This window comes from Mirounga angustirostris, unplaced genomic scaffold, assembly GCF_029215605.1.
Source record: "Mirounga angustirostris isolate CCGP_5_RB_7025 unplaced genomic scaffold, mMirAng1.0.hap1 SCAF_12, whole genome shotgun sequence".
In the NCBI taxonomy this organism is placed as follows: Eukaryota; Metazoa; Chordata; class Mammalia; order Carnivora; family Phocidae; genus Mirounga; species Mirounga angustirostris.
This window is the reverse complement of record NW_026991720.1, coordinates 23,427,823-23,449,290: the sequence shown is the minus strand read 5'-3', so window position 1 is coordinate 23,449,290 and position 21,468 is coordinate 23,427,823. Positions and strand designations below refer to the sequence as shown.

Sequence of the window (21,468 nt, the reverse complement as noted above, 5' to 3'; positions counted from 1 at the left end):
GAGAGAATTTGCTCTCTCTGCCTGTCTTCGAGCTGGAACATCGGTCTTCTCCCGCTTTTGGACGTAGACTCCAACTGGATTGTTCTCCTGGTTTTCAGGTATCAGTACACATTTATGGTTATGTTCAGGGTAAGAGCCTATTTACTATCCTGATGGACATGTGGGGCAAGCAGGTGAATGAGATCACAACGGAGTGAGAGTAGATCAGATCTTTGAACTGAATCAGAATCCTCCAAATCTATCCCTTGACCCAGTTGCAGCCGGCCTTCTCCACACAACTGCTGAAATGGAATCCATTCCTACACGGTCCTGGGCTCCAGCTTCGTCCTTCTTGGACCACTTGCCTGGCCTTGGTTTCCCTAGGAAGTTCACACCAGCTCCAGAATTCCGAAATCCCCTCCTCTCCACCTCTGTGCAGGTCAGGGGAACCCTGAGCAGAGGGGTGCCCCACGCAGGCCAGGCAAAGGTAGGCGTGCTGCAGAGGGCAGGTTCATCTTCGGCTCTCTTCACGCCTAGTGCTCCCGGTCCCCCGATGGGCCTCAGCCCCAACCCCCTCCCGCCAGCTTCCCTTAGGGACTTGGACACCATGCCCACCAGGAGGTAGGGTGGAATGGAAGGGAGGAGGTCTGGGCAGGCGTGCTTGCTAACTGAGCTCACCTCTTACCATCTGGTGACTTGGGAAGTCACCGTCTCTCCGGGCCTCGTTTTCCCCGTCCGTAATAAAGGAGTATGTACTACAGCCTCATGGGATGGCTGAGGATAAGATGCACCTACCACAGTGACGTAATAAATGGCTGCGGAAAGCAGGTCTTTTAGACTCCTCTCCCCACCCCCAGCCAGCCTGTCTCCTTTCTGAGAGATTACTTCACTCCGTGCTCCCCCTGTCCTTCAGAAACCAAATTTTACTGTGGACATGGGCAATCAGGGAATGGTTGCCAAAGGCAGGGCTTTCAGAAAGGCTGCCTGTTGCCTAGGTAACTGCCCCACTCCAGGGTCCCCGGGGTCTCGCAGGTCGCTGGGTCCTGGCGCCACCTGCTGGATGCAGTGCCACACTGCTCCTAAAGCACCCAGACCGGGGATTCCTGCTTCCCCAAGCAGGGAATGCGCTCGGCCCCTGCTCTTATCCCCCCACCATCTCCACCATAAAAAGTCCTTTCCTCCTTTGTGTCCCTAGATATCTCCAGAGACAAGAGCCATGGAAAGGAGCTAGAGGCTAGAGGCACCGTGGACCATGGGAGGGGTAGAAGCAACATCCTTCCTCACATAGAAGGACCGAGGGCAGACAAGCAGGGTTCCTGGTGGTGTCAGGTCCAAACGAAGTTCCTCCCCTTAATTTCCTGAAGCTCAGAACACGTTTCGTTCCCCACTAGCCCATTCCACAGGGAAGGAGCAGTAGGAAGAAATGAGAGTTGGGGGTGGGAGAGCGACGGGCTGGGTCATGATAAGGACCTCACACCACAGCCACCTAAGGCGCCCTTCTTCCTTCCCAGCCACTCCACCCCTGGTGAGCCTAGTCCTGACCTCCCTTCTCTTGGCTTTTCCTGAGAACCTTCCCACCCACCTTGACAGCTTGTCACAGGAACGTCTGATTGCTTCAGATCATCCTGCTTCAGACCAACCCCACGGGGCAGAAGAGAGAGAAGCAGAAAACCACTGTGAGAAACCAGCTCTCCCGAGTTGGTCTGCTACCCGAGGCAGTCCCTACCTGCCCTTGGCCACTCTGAGATGACCCTGCCCTGAAAAGTGAAGGGTCAAGTGGACCTGATGTGCAGGGTCAAAAGACAGGAAGCTGTTGAGATGCCTGGAGTGGAGGTGGGGGTGGGGTGCTCTTGTTTCCCTAATGAGGGTCACAAGTAGAGAAAGTAAGGCACCCAGAGAGGGAAAGGCTGGTCTCTACCTGTCCCAGGCTAATACTGCGCCCTCTCACCCACCTGCCTCCTCCCCGACTAGCTGGGCTGCGGAGTGCGGCTCACTTGGGAGCCAGACCCTGAGCTCTCGGCCCAGAGACTGCTGTTGCCAGTGGCCTTCAGAGCGGATGGAGCGGGAGGTTGGGACCAAGGTCTCTTGGGTGCCTGACCCTGCCTGTCTCCTCCCTGGAACTGAGCTGGAAGGAAGGTAAAGGAGGCTGTGAAGGTGACTCCCACACCCTGCAGGTGAGGGGCCCTGTCCTGGGGACAACAGGTATGGGGAGCAGAGTTTTGGAGCTGGGGCCTGGTAGGTGCTGCCGGAGGCTGCGTGCTCTGACCCTGGCCCTACCTCTCGGCAGATGCCCTGCTCAGCTGGAGGTGGAAGGCTGCTGGGGGTGCGCTGAGGTGGACAGAATTGCCCCCCAACCCCCTAATGAGGAGGGGCCCGTGTATAAAGTGGGCGGGGAGGCATGGACCCAGAGAGGTTGGGGTCAGAGTCTGGCTCTTACAAGCCAGGAGGAATCCTGAAGGAAAAGCGCAGTGTGAGGGTGGAGGGGAAAGCTACCTCTCTCCCCTCTCCCCATGGCTGGCCCCTCTTCCTCTCTAGACCCCGCTCCCGGATGAGGAGATGGGCTGGAGGGAGAATTAAGGGTAGCGGAGTTGTACACAGCTGGGGTGCTGACCCCCCTCCAGGCCGGCTGCCCACCCACTTCCTGATTGTCACTAGAAGCACAGAAGCTGAAAGAGCCTTCAGAGGGCTAGTCCAGCCCCTCCTGAGCTACCGGGTCAAGCCTTCTGAGAGCCCCTGCTATCTGCCTGCAGATGTCAGCGGGGGGGGGGGGGGGGCCACCCACCACTCCTCCATCCGTGGGCCAGCCACGGCCCCGCTGCTACCCCCTAGCTCTCCAGCTCCTTCCCCTGTACGGCAAGCCATACCTCCGGGGTCCCCTGGGCCCCCACAGCTTCTGCCCCTGCCCCGGCTAGCACAAGTACCTGCAGCTCCACCTGGCCCATGGCTTCGTGGCTTCGAGGTGCTGGCCGTGGGGAGTGTGCCGAGCCACTTCCCGTGCCCGCACCGGAGCCCGGGGCCAGCCGCCTGGGTGCCGATGTCACTGTGGGGGGACTGCGACGGCGGCAGCTCCCGCTGGTGGCGCCTGCCCTCTCCCTGCATGACGCCTAAGACCCGGCGCAGATGCTGCCCGGACCTGGGATGGTGCCTGCGAGGCCACGTCTTCCGCAGCCTGGTGGCGGGAGGTGAGGGTGCCAGGGTGAGGGCGAGGGGGCGCCTGGGCCACACGAACCAGGCTGCACTGCAGGTGGACACATTCTGCTGACTATGGGGTCTGTGATCTGCCTCTGTCCGAAATGTGGCTCTGGACTACCTCTGAATGTCCATCTGATGTGGCCTTCCTCCCTAGAGCAACTGTCCCTTTGTCCCACCTGGGCCTCCCCTACTGGGGCTGAATTATACAACCTAGAGTGAGTGTATCGTCTGGGCCAGCCTGGCACGCGTTCATTTCCAGCCTCCGTTCCTTTGCAGAAGGGGAGGGCAAATAGGACACGCTAAAACATTTACCGAGCGCCCATAACCTTCCATACATTCTCTCATGTAATCCCCACAGTGAGGCCATGAGGTAGGTGCTGCGTCATCTGAAACTCTTAAGGCACATGCTTTGGCGACTCTCAGAAATCATGGAAATTCACTCACAGATTTCCTCTTAAACAGTGATTCTCAAGCTTGGGTATGTGTCAGAATCCCCTGAGGCTGAGTGGTAACTCAGAGGCCCAGACCCTATCCTACTTCAGTGAGCCTGGGCTTCTGGGTTTGTTTTTAGCTGTCCAGGGGGTCTGGATACGCACCAAAATTTAAGGGCCATTGTGCTTGAATTTCCTCTAGAAGCGCCAAACTCAGGCTAACATACCTCAAGTAATGGGAAGGTCATTTTTACAAGGTAACCCATTCTCCTGGTCAGCTCTAATTGACCGGTTGGGTCTAGCTCAAAAGGAAAATTCTCCCTTTGAACCACGCACACCCTTGATGCCGACTGACTCTGTAGTTCTCTAAAAACCCTTAGATCTTTTCCATCTCTCAATTGCTAGTCAAGCCGATTCTTGCACGGTTTTGGTAAACCAACGTGCAGGACAAAGTATGAAACATGACCTCATTTTGGTCCATCCTCTCTCAGCATTTACCATCCCTTGGTATCCGTGTATCCTTCTCCCACTTAGCTGGGGTCACCTTGGGCTCTTAGGTGCTCACTGAGACCACAGACTGCAGGATGCAAGGCCTCCGGGGGCTCTCAATGACCCAGGCACTTGGCCACACCCTGGAGCAGTCACTGAACCAGCTCTGAACCTACCCAACAGTCCTGCCCTCCAGCTCTTCCCTTCTCACCCCTGAAGATGCCACCGTGAAAGGCTGGCCGCAGACCAAGGGGCTCTTTCCAGAAGGGTCTGGGAGCGGGCAGGTACCAGCAGGCTCACCCAGAGTAGCCTGAGGCAGCCCCTCCCTGACAGCCAGGGGAATGTTTCCAGCTATTCATGACCCACGAACTAGGGTTTTGTTTCTGCACCCTCTGCTCATTCCCGCCCCTGGAGCATTCAGGCCATCTTCGCTCCCGCTCCTGAGTGGTGTCTGTAACCGGGTGGCACGCCTGCGTGCCCACTGCCCAACTGCAACAGAGGCAGAGGAAGACAAGGTAAATGCCCCAAGACCCCCCCCCCCCCCCGGCTATTCAGCAGCCCATGTGTCAGTGCGTCCCCACCAGGAGGGGTTTGAGGCTGGGACACGGGGCCTGAGCTGCAGATGCACCGTGGGAGCTGAGCCCCCCCTCTCCCTGGTACCCACCCACGGGTGTCCGCTGATGCGGCTGTAGGTCAGGGCCACAGCCATGCTCTACTCCCGCCTGCGTCCAGGCTGCACCGTTTGGTGTCACGAGGCCACAGTGGGGACTTGCGGGCAGCTACCGGTGAGGCTCCCGACGCTCGTCTTCTACAGCCTCGGTGGCCCCTCTGCCACACCGTCCGCCTGCGTGGGCTGCTGGGCATGGGCAGCGGGAGCATTGCCGGGGAAGGCACAGGCCTGGGAGACCCCCCCCACCCCCGCCATGTGGCCCACTTGTGCCAGTACCCCCCTAGAGTCCTATAATGCCCTCCTCACCTTCCTGGGGAGGCTGGGCCTGGTGCCCCCGCCTCCAGCCCAGCTCTGATAGGGGCTCGGGGCTCCAGCTCACCACCAGGATAGGGGCCAACTGCCCAATGGACATGGGGCAGAGAGAGGACGGCAGAGGTATTGAGACCTCTTGATTTATTCAGATTATTTAATATACAATGACGCAACTGTGACCCCAAAGTGTGCAAAGTTAAAGCCTTCGACTGCAGCTGAGAGGAGAGGGCAGGAATGGTACACCTGGGGATGATGGTGAGTCAGGAATGATGGGTAGCCTCCTCCCCAGGGCCAGGGACGGGGGGAGTGGCCTGAGGAGCTGGGCCTGGGTAGCCTAGGGCCAGGGGAAGGGGGCAGAGACCTCCCTCTGGCCTAGGTCAGGAGCCCAGAAGTGCCATATGGCTGAGGGGGCAGCAGCCCAGGAAGGGGCCAGAGGCAGGGCCAGGAGAGCACCATTTCGGGGTTGGGGGTTGGGGAAGGAGGTGCCCTACGGAAGCCAGGAGGGGCCACCTGCCCCAGGGGTGGGCGCCAGGCCGGAGCAGGCTGCAGTGAGAGAGACCTGAGGCAGGCACAGGGCCTGAGAGCCCAGGCTGGCTAGGCTCAGAGGGACTGAAGGAGGGGGAGCCCGGGAGGACCCCCAGGGCAGCCGAGCCCCAGGAGCAGTCCTGACTCTGCAGGGGATGACCAGGGGTTGCCGCAGACCCTCGGGGGCTCCCCTCCTCTCTCCCTGGAAAGGAGCTGGGGAATCCGTAGTGCAAATCTATGGACCACTCAGTTATGGAGGGAGGCGGTGCTCAAAGGGGCACCCTGGGGCGCACCCCCTCCACTGCCCCGGCTTCCACCACCATCCTCAGTACAGCCGCTTCTCGTAACTGTGGGGACAAGGCAAAGGGAAGCCAAGAGTGGGTGTCTGGACCCTGCTCCTTTCCCAGATCCCCTTGCCATTAGGCCTTGGGCTGCCAGGGCACCCCCACATGGGGGGCAGGGGGGAGGGAAAGGGCAGGCCCTGTGCCTCTGTGTTCCCCAGGCCAAGGGTCCTGAAGGAACCACACCAGGTCCAGAGACAGCCATGCTCCTTCTGGCCACAGCCGCAGCTGAGCAGACTGTCCTCAATGCTGGGGATGGAGACACAGCTAAAGAAGACAGTCCATCCTCCTAGAGCAAGCTCAGACCAAGCTGCACCTCTGCCGCCCCTGTCTCCACCCCACCCCTGCACACACAGTGGCCTAGGCCCCTTGTGGTCGTTGGGTCCAGTCCAAGACAGGGAAACCTCAGGCCTGTTGTCAGGGACATCTGTCCGCACCCCAGCAGGGGCTGTTTCCACTGGAGGAGGGGCCACGGTTGGCTGCCCCCAGAGCTCGGTGCCGGTCCTAGGCTCCATGTCCCCTGATCACACCCGAGTGCCACCCCCGACCCGAGGGCCCCCGCCCCCAGCCCACGTCCCACCCAGACTGCCCCTGCTCTACTCTACACTTGGCCCGGGCAGCGCGGTTACTTACACGGCAGAAAGGTATAGCTACGGGAGGATGGGGCAGAAAGAGACACAGGTTAGACGCCAGCCGATGCCTGGGGGGACAGGCCCTCTCGACCAGGGCGGGGACGCATGCCTCTGCAACGACCGCTGCCAACTAGCACTGCCCCCGCCCGCGGCCGCCCCAGCGCCGGCCCTGGCGTCTGTCTCTCTGCCCTTCTCCCCGCCAGGGGGCTCGTGCCCCCGGCCTCCGCCTGCCTGCCTGGTGCTGCCACCAGCACGAGCCCAGCGCCACCAGCCCCTGCCACCAGCCACCAAGCTTCTGAGCAAGCAAGGGACTGGGAGCCCAGGAGGGGCCAGCAGCCACACCTCCCATGCCCTGCTCGGGGAGATGCCCGAGGGGAGGGGAGGGGCCTGCCTGCGCGGGGGGCTAAAGGACAGGGGTCAAGGGTGCGCTAGGCCCTGTAGGACAGGCTGATGGGGTCATCCTGCAGCAGCATCCATCCCTGGAGCAGACGGTCCACGGGTTCCCTGAAACCTCAGCTTGGCCTCTGAACCACGGCCCCACCTGCCCGACCCAGTGCCAGCCAGCGGGGGCGAGGAGGCCACCACACTTACGAGTGCAGGCCATGGACGCCACCCTCGATCTGAGCCGACATGGTCCGCTTCTCAAACTTGAGCTCTCCTGAGTACATCATGGACCTGCAGGCAGGTAGGTGGAGCGCATCAGGGACACCGAGGACAGAGCAAGAAAGAGAGGAAGCAGGGAGGAGCCAGGAGCCTCCTGGGTCCCGTCCCCACCCCCCACCCCCCAGTCACAGCACTCACCGCAGGACAGACAGGCTACGGGCACCGATATCCTGGCAGCCATGTTGGATACCTGCTATGAGGTAGGGCACGAACTTCTGAATGGAGCCTTTGTCCTGGATGGAGCCCGAGACGCCCTGTGCGATCTTCACCTTATCCCCCTCACTGCGTGGAGGGCAAAGAGACTGAGCCAAGCGGCCCATGGCTCAGGGGAGCCCCCCCCGCCTCCTGAGGGTACCAGCAGAGGGGATACCACCCAGAAGGCCCCCCAGAGCAGCCACTCCCGGGGTGCCGGGTCAGATGGCCCAGGTACTACCCCAGGGCCACGACTTGCACCCTGTGCCTCGGGTTGCAGAACAGGAATACGGAGACGGGGCACCACATGGGGAAGTCACGGGCGGCGTGGACGCCGGAGGACTGCGGGCTCATCTGCCTGGGGCCGGGGTTCCGAAGCAGGGCACCTGAAGTATCGTTTCTGGCTGCCGCTGCACTTCTCCATGGCATCCAAGGAGCCCATGCCCCGGTACTTCTTGAGCCTCACCCCGTCCGAGAAGAAGTACTCGCCGGGAGCCTCCGTGGTAGCGGCGAGCAGGGAGCCCATCATCACTGTAGTGGTTCAGGGGTCAGTGCCTCTAGCCCCACAGACCTCCTACTGCCCTCGCCCAGCTCCCAGCCCCCCACCAGCCTGCCCAATCCCCAGCAGACCCCCTCACCTGTCGAGGCTCCCAGGGCCAAGGCCTTGACCACGTGCCCCACGGTCTGGATGCCACCGTCGGCGACGACCGGCACCCCAAAGCGCCGGGCGTACTCAGCCACCTTGTACACGGCGGTGCCTTGGGGCCGACCACACGCCATCACTGCGGGAGGGCACGCCAGTCAGAGGTGCCAACGGCAACGCAGGAACCAGGTAGAGGCCCCTTTGTCCATGCGCCCCCGCCCCCGCTTGGGAGAAGGGACGAGGCTGGACGGTATTTCTGGGGCACAAGGCAGGCGGCAGCAAAGAACACTAGGGGCGACGGCACTCCAGGGACCTGGCCCACCCCACCCAGAACAGCACCATGCAGGATTCTGACGGCCTTCAGAGCATAGCGCCCCCACCCCCAGACCGGTGGGCTTGGGGCTGGGGGTTCCCCAAGCTCAACGTCTCTCTCAACCTCTCTCATTTGCAAAGCCTGTTCCCAGGGTGAGGTACTCACAGCCCCCTTCGGGATACTGGTGTGCATTCCTCCGAGTTTAACTGTCCAAGGTCTTTAAAGTATGAGGTTGTAAGTGGGAAGTCTAAGGAACTAGCACTTATCTCGGGACGGAGGTGAAGCTGGATAAAGTGGAGGAGAGGCCCTCTCGGGAAGTACCTGTGGTTTGTTTTGTCCCTATTGCATCCCAAGAGTTAGAACGGGGCCTGACACATAACAGGCGCTCGATTAATATTTGTCGAGTCACCGAGTGAAGGCCCACATTTACCATGGTGGTCAGCTAGGGCGAAGGCTTAGCAGAGGCTCTGAAGACCAAAAGGAGGAGACGTTTTGGGCAGACAAGACCAAACGGGTCACTCGGTGTTGTGGAGAAATGACCCTCACCCAAGGGGCCAGATACATCCCCTCAGGCCAAGCCAGGACCCACAAGTCAGACACCAGCCTCCGGGGAGCACCCCTCAAGCACACGGGGACATGCATCAGGGTCTCACACTCCCCCACTTCGTGGTCAGGAGCGCGCCCCGTAGAAGGGCTTTGTGACCGAGTGGACCCCCTCCCCCACTACCGCCGCACAGTGGTGAGGCTCTATGTCCTTACACATTCAGGGACATGCTAGCTCCACATCTTAATTATCTGCCTTGTCACAAAGCTTATCCCAACTCTGAGCGGGCTTCCAAGGAGCCCCCAGAGATGTAGCCACACCAGCCTTGCGCCTCCAGATCGGGCCTTCTTGACCAGACTCTGAGAAGCAGGCTGGCACACTCCCAAAACTCCCAGTAACCTTATCTTACACCAGCCTCCCGCAAGTCACTAGGCCAGATGGACAGAGTCTGAGCCCAGGTCACCCCCTGACCCCCATCCTGGGAAGGGGCCTGGCACAGCGCGCACTCGGCATGCATCTCTGGGACAAGAGTGGGGGCCCAGAGCCTGGGGAGGGCCAGCAGGACGTTCCTGTTGGCATCGCTCTCCTGACACCTACCTTCTTGGGTGATGCAGATGGAACCACAGCCCATGCCCACACGCAGCCCGTCCACACCAGCATCAATCAGGTTCTTGGCCTGAGCCGCTGTCACCACTGGGGGGTGGGGTGGGGAGGAGGGTTTGGAGGAGCGGGGAAAGAGGAACAGTGTGAGTATGGGATGTCCTTGCCTTACCCTGGGGCTGCCTGGGACCCCATTCTAGCCCCCCCACCCCAACCCCCAGGGACCAAGCCCATTCCTTCAGCCCTCTGCCCCCATGCAGGGGCAATGCCATCACCTAGGGATGCTGAAGGACAGAGGAAAAGTTACGCAGTGCGAGAGCAAGGGCAGGGGGCTGCCGGGGGCCCCCGCACTCACCATTCCCCCCAATCACCTGGAGGTGGGGGTATTTCTGCTTGATGTAGTGCACCATGGCAATCTGATACACGGAGTTCCCCTGGGAGGAGTCCTGTGAGGAGGGGGACAGGAAAGCTCAAGCTTCCGTGGCTAACAGTCCTCACCGGGGGAGGGGAATCAGAGCAGACAAACTCCTGAAATTGTACGAAAAATGTTGAGAAAGCTCTTTTTTTTTTCCCGCTGGGGAAACACTTGATAGCTCTCAGCAGACTGAGTCTCGAAGGTTGAGCACCACTAGTTTGTGGTCTCAGAGCAGACAAAGTCCCGTCATACCCGCTGTATGGACCGGTCCTCACCGCAAGGAGGTGTTGCCTGGGGCCACAGCCTGTTCCCACCAACTCACTACCAGATGAAATTACTGAATTTCGCCCACCCTGGTGTCTTCATCGGACGGATGGGTGTGGGATTGAACCTCAGGGAGCCGTGGTGAGGATCAAATGAGTTCATCCACATAAAGGTCTTAGTGCAGGACCCGGCAAGCGGGGGGTCCTCAAAGAATGTGAGCTCTAAGTATTAGGGTGCGGAGGGCCCTCCAAGGGGCCCCCAGTTTGCCCTGAGCCGTCAGAGTACCAGTGACCCTCCTAATTCCGATTCCAGGCTGCATTAGGGGCAAACCCCGGTCTCAGTAAGCGTCTGCCCTCCTGAACCACCGTGCCCGGGCGCAGTGCTCACATACCAGCACTATGACGTCAGCGCCCGCCTGGGTGAGCAGGTCCAGGCGGTACTTGTCATCCTCACGGCTGCCCACAGCCGCCCCACACAGCAGCTGCTTGTGGGAGTCCTTGGAGGCCAGAGGGTAATCCCTGTTCTTCTTCAGGTCAGTGCGGGCAATGATGGCCACCAGCTCATCACGATCGTTGACAATGGGCAGCTTCCCTGATGAGGAGTGCAGAGGTTAGGTGAAGGAGCAGGCCTCTCGGGGCTGGAGTGGGAGTCCGGGATGGTAAGGACGGAACAGACCAGGCCAGAGATTCTACTGAAGTACCCAGACCAGCCACTAGGTGACAGCACCCACCCAAGAAATGCTCCTAGGGATCTGGCCCCCTGCCCAAGGAACAGGAAGCAAAGAAACGTCGGAGCCAAGTGGGGTCCGGAGCTCTTCCTGCCCTGCGGCCCAACCAGGCTGGGTGGGTGGCCCCCGAGCACTGGCAGCCTTTCACCGGCTAGGCCACAGGCCACAGTGGTCGAAAACTCCTAGCCAAGGCGCAAATGTAAGGCTGTCTTGCAGAGAGGAACACGTACCCTCTCCAATACCACCCCCAGAAAACAATCCAGTATGAGCCAGGAAGGCACTGCCCAGTGTCTCCCATGGGGACCTAATGAATATTGTGTCAGCAGCCCCAATGTCAAATAAACTTAACTGCAGGACTTCTCAGAGCCTTTAATAAGTTGACATTCAATTTTTTAGTGGGATATGGGAGATAGAAAGCAGCACGTTTCAGACTTTTTTAGTGATGAGCATTTCACAGGACGAGCTTTATGGGGAGACACAGTGTGAAGATGCTGAATAAGGGACAGGTTTTCCTAAGCCAGAAAAGGATCTCAGGATTCATGCTCCAACCCGGGATTATTCAAACCTTCCCTAAGGCCCAGCCAGTCTGGTTGTTGGGACAATCTACAAAGCTCCGAAGGAACAGCGGGCCTGGGGTACTGGGAGCCAGACTGGGGGGTCTTGAGCTTTCTGCCCACTCCCAGGTACCTTTCTTACTGCGCTGCAGAATCTCATTTGCCTCTTTCAACGTTACGCCCGCCGGAGCCACCACCAGCTCATTCCGCGGAGTCATCACCTGTGGAGTCAGGAACATTTGCCTGCAGGTTGGCAGGTGAGAGAGAAGGGAGCCAGGCCTCCCTCTGGTCCCTGGTCACAGGCACCAGCCTGAGGCCCCAGGATGTGCGGTCCTCCCTCTGCCCTGCACATACCTCACTAAGGAGGGTGGTGTGGTCCTTCTCGGCAAGAAAGTCAATGTCTCGGGAGGTTACGATGCCCACCAACTTGCTGCCCATGGTGCCTGTCTCCGTGATGGGGATGCCGGAAAAGCCATGCCGAATCTTGGCCTCCAACACGTCGCCCACGGTATGCGAGGGGCTTAGCACCACGGGGTCCGTGATGAAGCCCTGTTCAAATTTCTGTGGGTGGAGACGGGGAAGGAAAAGGCTGGAAGAAGGCCGGAGGTGGTGTGCAGCCAGCCATGCCACAGAGGAAGCAGGGCTCTCAATGGGGAGATGGGCCAGTGGGCGAATGAGGGCTGGGCCCTGTGTCCCCAGTGAGGAGAAGGGCGGACAAGAGCCCACAGGAGTCAGCCAGGGGATGCACCAGCCTGCAGGGATAGCAAAGGAGGGGGCGGCCAGGTCGAATCTTGTTTCTGGGGACAGTCCTGGTACTTGCCTTGACCTTCCGCACCTCATTGGCCTGGAACTCCGGGGTGCAATTGTGGTGAATGAAACCAATACCGCCCATCAGCTGGGGTGGAAGGGAAGCAGGATCAGTGCCAGGCGCCAACCCTCTGGCTCTGCAAACCCCACTTCTGAATCCAGCCCCCCACGTTCAGCACCCCCACCCTCACCCCAGTGCCTGACTCACAGCCATGGCAATGGCCATGTCGGCTTCTGTCACAGTGTCCATTGGGGAGGAGATCAGCGGCGTCTTCAGGGTGATCTTCCGAGTCAGGGCTGAAGTCAGGTCCTGAGAATAGAGGCACGGTCTATGTGAAGAGTTTTACCGTTCAATCAACAAACATTTACTGAGCTCCTATGGGTCCCCGGCACCAGGACAGGCCTGCAGATCCAGCAGTGGACACGGCAGGTAAGGACCCTGCCATCCCTCCTGGAGGTTACAGTCTACTTGGAAAGAAAGATGACAAACACAAAAAACGAGATTATTTCAGTCAGGATAAAGGCTCCAAAGAAAGACAACAAATCCAAGTGGCCACAGGAAGAAGGATGTGGTGCTCAGGGGAAGCCTCTCTCTTGGGGTGTGACAAGTGAGAACCAATCAAGTCAGAGTCTGAGGGACTGTCGCTGCAGGCAGAGGGAGCTGTGTGTGTGAACCTGGCCTCTGTTCCCAGTCTTCCTGAGGTGTATTTAACACAGAAAAAGGCTAGCACAGTAGAAGAGGGGGGGCAGGCAGGGGCTAAGGGGCGAGAGGCAGGCAGGGGGGTGGGTGGGTGGTGAGGATGTATAGCCTTGAAGGCCACGGAGAGGAACTCAGATTCGATGCTAGGAGGAGAAGCCACAGGAGGGTCTCAGGCAGAGGAGAGACATGCTCTGCTTTGTGTTTTATAGATTTTTTTTTTTAGATTTTATTTATTTGATAGAGCGAGAGACAGCGAGAGAGGGAACACAAGCAGGGGGAGTGGGAGAGGGAGAAGCAGGCTTCCCGCTGAGCAGGGAGCCCGATGCGGGGCTCGATCCCAGGACCCTGGGATCACGACCTGAGCCGAAGGCAGATGCTTAACGACTGAGCCACCCAGGCGCCTCTGCTTTATGTTTTAAAGAGCTCGCTCAGGCTCTGATGTGGAGAATGGACTCTACGTGACAAGGCCTGAGGCAGGGAGGCCACCAAGGAGGCTGCTGGGCAGGGCCAGGCGGGAGAGGCTGTGACTGGGAGGAGAAGGCGCAGGAAGGAGTCTATCAGACCTCCAGGAAAGTAGGGAACCAAGGGTCTGCCACTCAGGGGAGAGGTCAGAGCTGCAAATACACATTGGGGAGGAATCTGCCTCTGAGATTCAGGCCAACAGCTTGTGGATCCTAGCCTCCAAAGCACTCACAGACTTTGGTATAGAATTTTTGGAGATTCGTAGGCCCCTGAAGTCCATCTCACAGAACCTGGTTCAGAACCATGGCCCTGCAGTCTAGAGAACTCCACCTTCTCCTCTCCCATCATACCACAGGAGAAGAGCCACGCAGCCTTCCTGACCTAGGCCACAGGACAGGGAGACCCTTGATAGCCAGGAGGGGACTTTTCCATCCCTTTCTTCCTCACACCCTGCCCAAGGTCTGGCACAAAGCCAGAGGGCCTGGTAAACTTTGTTAAACTGAAGAGCTGAACCAAGACATCCTGCTTGCCATCATAAGGTACAGGTCCAGAATAGCCCAAATTCTCCCCTAAAAATCCGTCCGCATCAGCACTGGCTACACAGGCTGGACGGGAGTCTCCCTGATACAAGAGTGATCCAGGCACACTGGGGCCTTTGGTCTTTCTTGAGGTTCAGACCTGAATAAACATCAGTAACAGCAACAAAGGAAACTATTTCTTTTTTTTTTTTTTTTTAAGATTTTATTTATTTATTTGACAGAGAGAGACACAGCGAGAGAGGGAACACAAGCAGGGGGAGTGGGAGCGGGAGAAGCAGGCTCCCCGCAGAGCAGGGAGCCCGATGCGGGACTCGATCCCAGGACCCTGGGATCATGACCTGAGCCGAAGGCAGTCGCTTAACCAACTGAGCCACCCAGGCGCCCCAGGAAACTATTTCTTTAACGTGCATGAATTCATCATAGAATAATCTAACTTGGGGCACCTGGGTGGCTCAGTGGGTTAAGCCTCTGCCTTCAGCTCAGATCATGACCCCAGGGTCCTGGGATCGAGTCCCGTATCCAGCTCCTTGCTCAGCGGGGAGCCTGCTTCTCCCTCTCCCTCTGTCTGCCGCTCCCCCTGCTTGTGCTCTTCTCTCGCTATCTCTCTGACAAATAAATAAAAATCTTAAAAAAAAAAAAAGAAGAAGAAGAATCTAACTTTTCCGTGAAATGACTTATACTTGTCAGCACTTACCCCTTGGCTTCTACGAGCTTGTCATATCTTAATTGTGTAAAGAACATTGTTCATTCACTTGGCTCATTGCTGAGCCCCTCCAATAAAGCGAGGCACCGTGTTTCCTTGTATTTGTCCAAAATCTAATTCTTTCAAATCCTCTTGCCAATTCCTGTGCATACAGATCCACAAACAAGTGTGTCCACCTCATCCAAAGTCTCCAGAATTGTACTGGCTCCTGTCATGTCCTTGCTCAGCATTTCAGACAAAATCTAATCCTTCCTGTCTATGGTAAGAGGGCTGCCATACCCATGCCCATCCCGTCCCAGGGCCTTTTTGAACCTCGCTACAGGCTCTGTCAGTGACAGCCCTCCCGCCCTGTGCCAGGCCCACCGCTCCGCATACCCCCGAATCCCCAAGGCTGCCTTTGCCCCATTAGACATGACCCACTGCACTGTGCCAGTTTCTCTGGCAGCAATAAAGGCTACATCCCCAAGAAAAGTCTCTCCCACACCCTGCCCTTGAGCAAGAAGCCAGCCTCTTCTACCACATACCTGGTCCCTCTCCCCCCAGGTCAGCAGAAGAGGTACTCACCACCTCATCAGCTATGAAGTCTATGAATCCTGGGAGAATCAGGAAGTCGCTGTGAAGACAGAAAAGTGAATGTTACTGGGTGGGGAGGGGTCCCCAAAAGGGGTGGGGCCTGCCATGCCTAGGGGAGGCAGCATGGGGTTGGGAAGAGGGGAGCCCTCTGATCCTGGCGATTCCCTGGTCAGGGCTTGAAGCACCCCCTCAAGCCCCCCACGAGCATCTTGCTGACTCCAGCCCAGAGACCTAGAGCCGAAGCCAGCAGAAGGTCTGTGGACCTGGGGCGCCACCAAGGCGGTTGGCCCCAAATGTCCATTGCCTTCAGGGCTCAGAGTTATGGAGGGACACAGAAGTTCCTGTAATGACACCCAGAGTACATACAGTGCCTGCCCTTGAACACTTCTCCATCTTGATAGGGGGAGACAGTCAGCAAACACGGAATGAACCCGAAAACCATTTAGTAGTGCAGCATGGCATGAACACCACAAAGCACAGGACAAGCTGCACAGCCCAGGGCCGGGGCTGCTGAGTCACACGGGGTTCAGAACAGCATGGAGGGACCCCAGGGGGCTGAGCATGGGGCGTGTTCGGACAGAGCAGGCACTCCACTCCAGTTGGACTGGGACAACCCACAGACATGGCCTGGGATAGAAAAAGGGTGGAAGGGGGCTTCACAGCTGTTAGGACCAGGACACCGGGGCCCTGGTCAAAGCATGGCAGCTCACAACACTGGGGGCTGCCCACACTAGGGTGGGCCACGGTCACAGCAATCCCCAGGAGAGTGTAGGCCTGCAGGGGTATGGCAGAGTAGAGTGCCATAGCCCAGGGGCCCCATGGGCTCGATCTGCCTGAAGTCACAGGGCCTTGAAGACACACCCAAAAGCAAATGCTCCAAACTTCAGGAACACTCCCAACCGGACTAAGCAAAGCAGCAGGCACCCCAGTGCAGGAAGGAAAAGCTCCAGGGTGGATCGGAGGGGTGGGGTCTTTAACCTGCCCCAAACCTAGAGAAACTCCTAGGAATTTCCCTAGTGAGTTTTCCTAGAAGATGCCAGTGAACAATATATCAAAGAGATACTTTCTCCCCCTTCATCAAAGACCCCCAAACAAATAAAGAACCTTAACTGCCCCTGCCCCCTTGGCAGCCCTCTGTACAGTGAAGAGGCTTCTGTAGCTCACCAAGAGGCAGGAGGAGAAATGCTGGAGTCTGGGCCCCTGGACATTCTCTCAGCATTATCTATATCCCTCACCTGGCCCACACACCCCAGCCACGGCCAGGCAAGCGCGCCACTCGGGAATGACTGGGAATCCTGGTGTCTAGGGAAACTGCCTGCCAAGCAGGAATGCTTACAGGCGAGGGCAGGGACTGGCAGGAGACAGGGCAGGGGTGCTTTTGACTTACCAGCAACCCCACTCCTCCCAGTCCCAGGTTTTGATGCCCTTTCCTGGCATGGACACAGTCCTGCAGCCAGGAGGTGAGCTAGTGCCAGGCCTGCAGCCCGCAGGACAACTGGCCCAGGGCCCGTGGAAAAGCAAACTAAGCCAGAGGCAAACGGAGAGGTCTCATCCTCCTCCAAAATCCCATGGGGGGTGGGCTTGGGGTGGCAGTCACAGAAGACCCAGGCCCAGGGGAGCACTAGTGCTAACCAGCGGGCACGCGGGGCACAAGTGGAAGGAAGGCTGCACAGGTCCGTGGGAAAAAGGAGCCATCCCAACTGGCCAGCTGGGCCTCACCTGGAGGCAACACCCAAGCAGCTGCCTTAGCTGGGCTCCAGGGTCCCTTCTGCACTCATGTGAGCTGGGAGCGAGAGGGTGTTCTGGACCAAGGTCTGGAAAAAGTCTCTCCATAACTCCCACATCTCCAGTTCCCACATGCCCCAAGGCCCCTCCATGGGGCCAAAATGCCCACGAGAGGAGGAAGGGGGCAGGCCGAACCCGGATCCGACCATAAACGGGGCATGGCACCGAGGGCCCGCGATGTCGCTGTGCCACGTCCGTCTGCTCTCAGCGCGGGCCTCCTTCCTTCCTTCGCCCAGCCCCCCACCCCCACCCCAAGTCACTCGAATCGGGGCCGGAGAACGCGGGCGTCCGAGGGGGGAACGGCGCACGTGCAGGGCCGGGGCCGGGGGATCGAGGCGCGCGGGTGGGTGCACCGAGGTGGGGCCGAGGCCCCCAGGCGCTTACTTGTAGGTGAGGCCGTCGGCGTTGGCGAAGAGCTGCTGCGCGGTGAGCCCATCCTCGGGCACGTAGCCGGTGCCGCCGCTGATCAGGTAGTCCGCCATGCTGCTGGGAGACACCGCGACCCGACATAAACACCCGCGCGGGCCGCCCCGCTGCTGTGGCTGCTGTCGCCGCGGCTGTGCTGACGCCGCGCCGCGGCCACGCTGCCGCCGCGGGCCAGGCGGGCCGGGGGCGGGGGCTGCGGCAGCGGCGAGGCGGGCCCGGGGCGCCGCCCTCTCCTCCCGCCCCTCCCCCGGAGGCCGCCGCCTCCGCCCCGCGCCGCACAAAGGCCCCGCGGAGCCGGGTCCCGCCGCCGTCTGCAGTGGCACGGCGGCCCCGCGTACCGGGCGGGGGAGGGAGTGTGCATCCAGTGGGGGGAGGGGACTGAACCAGGCCGGGACACGCCCCCTCCACCCGTTGTCATCCCGCCTCCTCGCGCCCCCCCCCCCCCCCCGCAGCTCGCTCCCAGGTTCACTCCCAACCTGGGTGGCCGCACTCTGGGCTCCCCCAGCCATCCGGCCCCCGTCTCCCCTTGTCCTATTCCCCACCTCAGGGATACCTCCAACACGGTTTGCCTTTACCCAAGACCAAGGGCCAGACTGTGACGGGGACTTGGAGCCCTGAGGAACTGGTGTGGGCTCACAGCTCCCCAACATACTGGAGTTTGTGGTTGTACCCCCCCAGTGGGCAACATCTCCCCCAGAATCGTGCCTAGGGGGCAGGCACTCTCAACAATGACATTCCCTGACCTTTGGGCGGCCCTGAAGCCGTCTGCAGTTTACAAGGCATTTTTCAGAAATGATCACATTTACTCTACAGTCCATTAGCTGCCAACTATTAGGTAGGCCCACTTTACAGTTGCAAAACCTTCAGTTCAGCAAGCAAGGGAGGATGGGTACTGCCTTGGCTTCCTGATCCAGTGCTTGGGTCCCACAACCCTGTCCCCAGCTCAGAAAGTGGTGTATAATCATGGGAGTCTTAACCCCAGAGAGGAAAGGTTTGTGGGCCCAGCAAGACCCAGATTTCTACATGGGGGCACTAAGATTTGGTAGCAAATTGATTCACATGAGGAGAGGTGGGGTGGCAGGGGACAGACCCTCCCTCTGTGTGACCAGAACTGCTAATGCTACTCCCTGACCAAAAACTAGAGAGCGGATCCCCCCACCCCCAAACTCCTCCCTCCCCCTCCTGTGGTCCCCCCAGCTCACTTCTTGGTAAGGAGGGAGAAAGGCAGGGCAAGGACACAGTCTTCCTGGTAAGGTGGCTGGCTGGCTGTGGTGCTCCGTCCTCCCCGCCCCCCCCCCCCCCCCCCCAGCCCTGGGAGGCTGCGTTTGTTTACCTCTCAGCAGTTTGGTAGCAGCCAGGCCCAGGGGAGGCTCCCTGGGATGCCCAGCCTCTCCCATCCAGGGAACGGACCCTGGCCACCCAGAGCTGCTCTGGGGGCACCTTTGTAGCAGTAGGATGGGACCGGAACGGCAAAAGAACACAGGCTGCCCCTGTGGTCTCTCTAGATCTCTAAGGGACCTGCTCTGGGGCACTATCCCCTACAGAATGGGTCAGAGCTGGGGCACAGGACAGCAGCTGGATTCTGCCATCTCAAATGAAATTAATGTGACATCTGCCCCAGCCTAGAACTTGGACCCAGGGGAGGAGGCTGCCAGGCTGAGTTATGGGGAGGGTCACTTTCCCAGTGATGACAGAACTTATGGCCCTACACCCCTCCTGCTGCCCCACGCCACCTCCAGCTCTGACCTGTCAGGGCTCCTCATTACTCTAAGCTCCTGGGCTCAGCCCTGGGTTAGGCTGTCCTTTTCCAGAGACCATTAATCCATCCCCGTGGCTTTCCTCCTCCCTCTTCCTGATCTTCCCCCAGCTGCTTCCTCCATGGGGAGGAGACACCGAGGCAACCAGTGGGCCTCCTCAGCATGAGGAAGGGCTGTTGGTCCCCTGAGGCTCCCCACCTAGCAGCTGTGAAGGCCGTAGGGCAGAGGTGCAGGCCTAAGCACCTTCAGAGTAGTGGGGGAATAGTGCCCAGGCGGGCAGCCAGACGTCTCTGTCCGGTCTGGGGCCATTTGAAGGGACAAGATTTCAAAACACTTTTGAGGGGAGGGTGGGGACAGAGAGAAGAGGTAACAAAAACATTGGCATTGTTGAGCTGGAACAAGGAACTCGGCTTGCCCAAGTTCAAGCCAGAGAACAATAGCGCTAGCCTCAAACCCAGGACCCAGGATTTCTCATGCAACCCTGCCCTGTTTGCACAGCTCGAAGGCAGTGAGAGCTGATGGAGGTCTAGCCAGCAGGCCTGGAGTCTCATTACACCACCCAGCTGGGGCTCCGGTTTGACACAGGTTCTTCGAAGACTGGGGGTGGGATGGCTCCTTTGTGCACAAGTACAATCTGGAGAAGGAACGCCCCTTCGTGGCCCCAGTCTGAGCTCTGAAATGATACTTGTGAAATACCTGTGTAACCAAGGCACTGCCTCCATCAAGCCCCCAAGTGCCCCAGCCTACTCCCTCACCTCATCTGGCCTCTCCCTACTGCCCTGGACCCTGGGCCCCAGGAGCTAGATTTCTAGGACGGGAGGAAGGACAGGGCTTCCCCAACCTGAGTAATTCTAGAGAGGCAGCCTGCCAGGGGAGGGGGGGCCAGGCTTCACCCAGCAGCCCCTTAAGCCTTTAAAAGTTCTTACATAAGCCGCCAGCCCCTGTGCAGAGCTGCAGGGCTAATTCCCCCAGACCCCCCCCCCCCCCAAACCCAGCTTCCAGGTCACCTCCCCAAGCTGCTGAGCACCAACAGATGGAGCAGAGAAAGAAGCCCAAAGCCTCTGGACCGGAAGGACAGCGGGATTGCATTTCAAGCTGTGATACAATCCAGAGATTAGCCACTGTCTCCTTTTCAGCCAGTACCCCTGGGGCCCAGCTCAACACCCCCACTCTTCCTCCAGTGACTCTCACACACCCCAGCAGGCTAAGGGCAGGAGGGCGTCCTGAATCTTAGGAGAAACCCTGAGGTGACCTCCACTGGCAGCCTCATCGGACCTCAGTGAATGGTGAGGAGGGGGCAGCGTCCTCACCCGGCTCTGAGGAAGCATCCATCTGGACACCTACACCTGCCAGTAAGACTCTGGAGATAGTTCTAGGCGGAAACAGCTAAAGGAGGAGTAAACAAAGTTGGACAGGGACTCCAACAGGCACTGTTTCCACCCCAGGAGCTGGAGCCACTTGGACCAGGTATCGTCGGGTGTGTAACCGAAGTCCGATACAGGGCTAAGACTTTAGGAAGCGTTTTTCTGACCTGCTCCCCTATGCGGCGCAGCACCTAACCCTTTGCACAGCGCCTGCCTGCATCCCCCAACCAAAGCCAGGTGCGTGGCGTCTGAGCCCGGGTTCAGGAAGTGAGGGGCTGAGGCCGTTAGAGGGCAAGGGTGCTGGGGCCTGCCCTTCCCCTCCCCCGCCGCGCCGCCGAGTTCCCGGAGCCGCCGCGCCCGCCCCGGATGCGCCCCGCGCGCTCTGCCCTGGGCGTCACCTCTCGGGCTCGTAGCCGGCCTGCAGCAGACGGGCGCTGTACCGCTGCGCCGCCGTCTCGTGTCCGGGGTGTTGCCGGGCTCCGGGCTCCGGAACAGCGGCGGCCCCGCCTCCCCGCAGCGGCGGCGGTGGCGGGAGCGGCCCCAACCCCGCTAGTAGAGCTAGCGGCCCCTCCATGCGGAGGCCGCTGCTCAGGGCGGGCGGGAGCCTCTCCGCCTGGAGGCTCCCCGGGCCCCGGCTGGGGAGTGAGCGCAGCCCAGTCGGGGGCCGGGGAAGGGGCGGGGCCTGAGCGGCGGGGCGGGGCTTGAGTGTCGGGGGCGGGGCATCTAAGGGGAGGGAGGCTCGGCCCAGGCACTGCGCTCCGCCCAGCCCGGGAAGCGGGTGTTCGGACTCAGCCGGTGTCTCCCGCCCCGAGATCAGTGAGGGGCTACCAGGAGGATGGAGCTGGAACTGCAGAGGAACCCCCCGC

General features: G+C 59.6%; 1 protein-coding gene across 2 annotated transcripts; it reads right to left on the bottom strand.

Moving 5' to 3' along the window:
• Positions 1–5,197: 5,197 nt before the first annotated feature.
• On the bottom strand, positions 5,198–21,262 carry IMPDH1 (inosine monophosphate dehydrogenase 1). Of its 2 annotated transcripts, none has more exons than XM_045869858.3 (15): positions 21,001–21,262; positions 17,440–17,541; positions 15,262–15,310; positions 12,502–12,603; positions 12,307–12,381; positions 11,841–12,047; positions 11,620–11,707; positions 10,597–10,796; positions 9,882–9,972; positions 9,524–9,619; positions 8,065–8,208; positions 7,813–7,957; positions 7,373–7,516; positions 7,163–7,246; positions 5,198–5,945 (listed from the first exon to the last, which is right to left on the bottom strand). In XM_045869858.3, the coding sequence occupies exons 1-15, from the start codon at positions 21,174–21,176 to the stop codon at positions 5,924–5,926; spliced, it is 1,725 nt and encodes a 574-aa protein (XP_045725814.1). In that variant the 5' UTR covers positions 21,177–21,262; the 3' UTR covers positions 5,198–5,923. The 2 variants fall into 2 exon arrangements, with proteins under 2 accessions (XP_045725814.1, XP_045725816.1); XM_045869860.3 differs by having other exon boundaries at positions 17,440–17,538.
• Between the last annotated feature and the right edge of the window lie 206 nt (positions 21,263–21,468).

Excerpts from the sequence above, each read along its gene's own strand:
- IMPDH1 (XM_045869858.3), bottom strand. The coding sequence starts at position 21,176 with ATGGAGGGGCCGCTAGCTCTACTAGCGGGGTTGGGGCCGCTCCCGCCA. Across the intron at positions 17,542-21,000 it reads GCCGGCTACGAGCCCGAGAG|CAGCATGGCGGACTACCTGA; the intron begins GTGACGCCCAGG and ends GGTGTCTCCCAG. Across the intron at positions 11,708-11,840 it reads ACACCACCCTCCTTAGTGAG|GTGATGACTCCGCGGAATGA; the intron begins GTATGTGCAGGG and ends CTGACTCCACAG.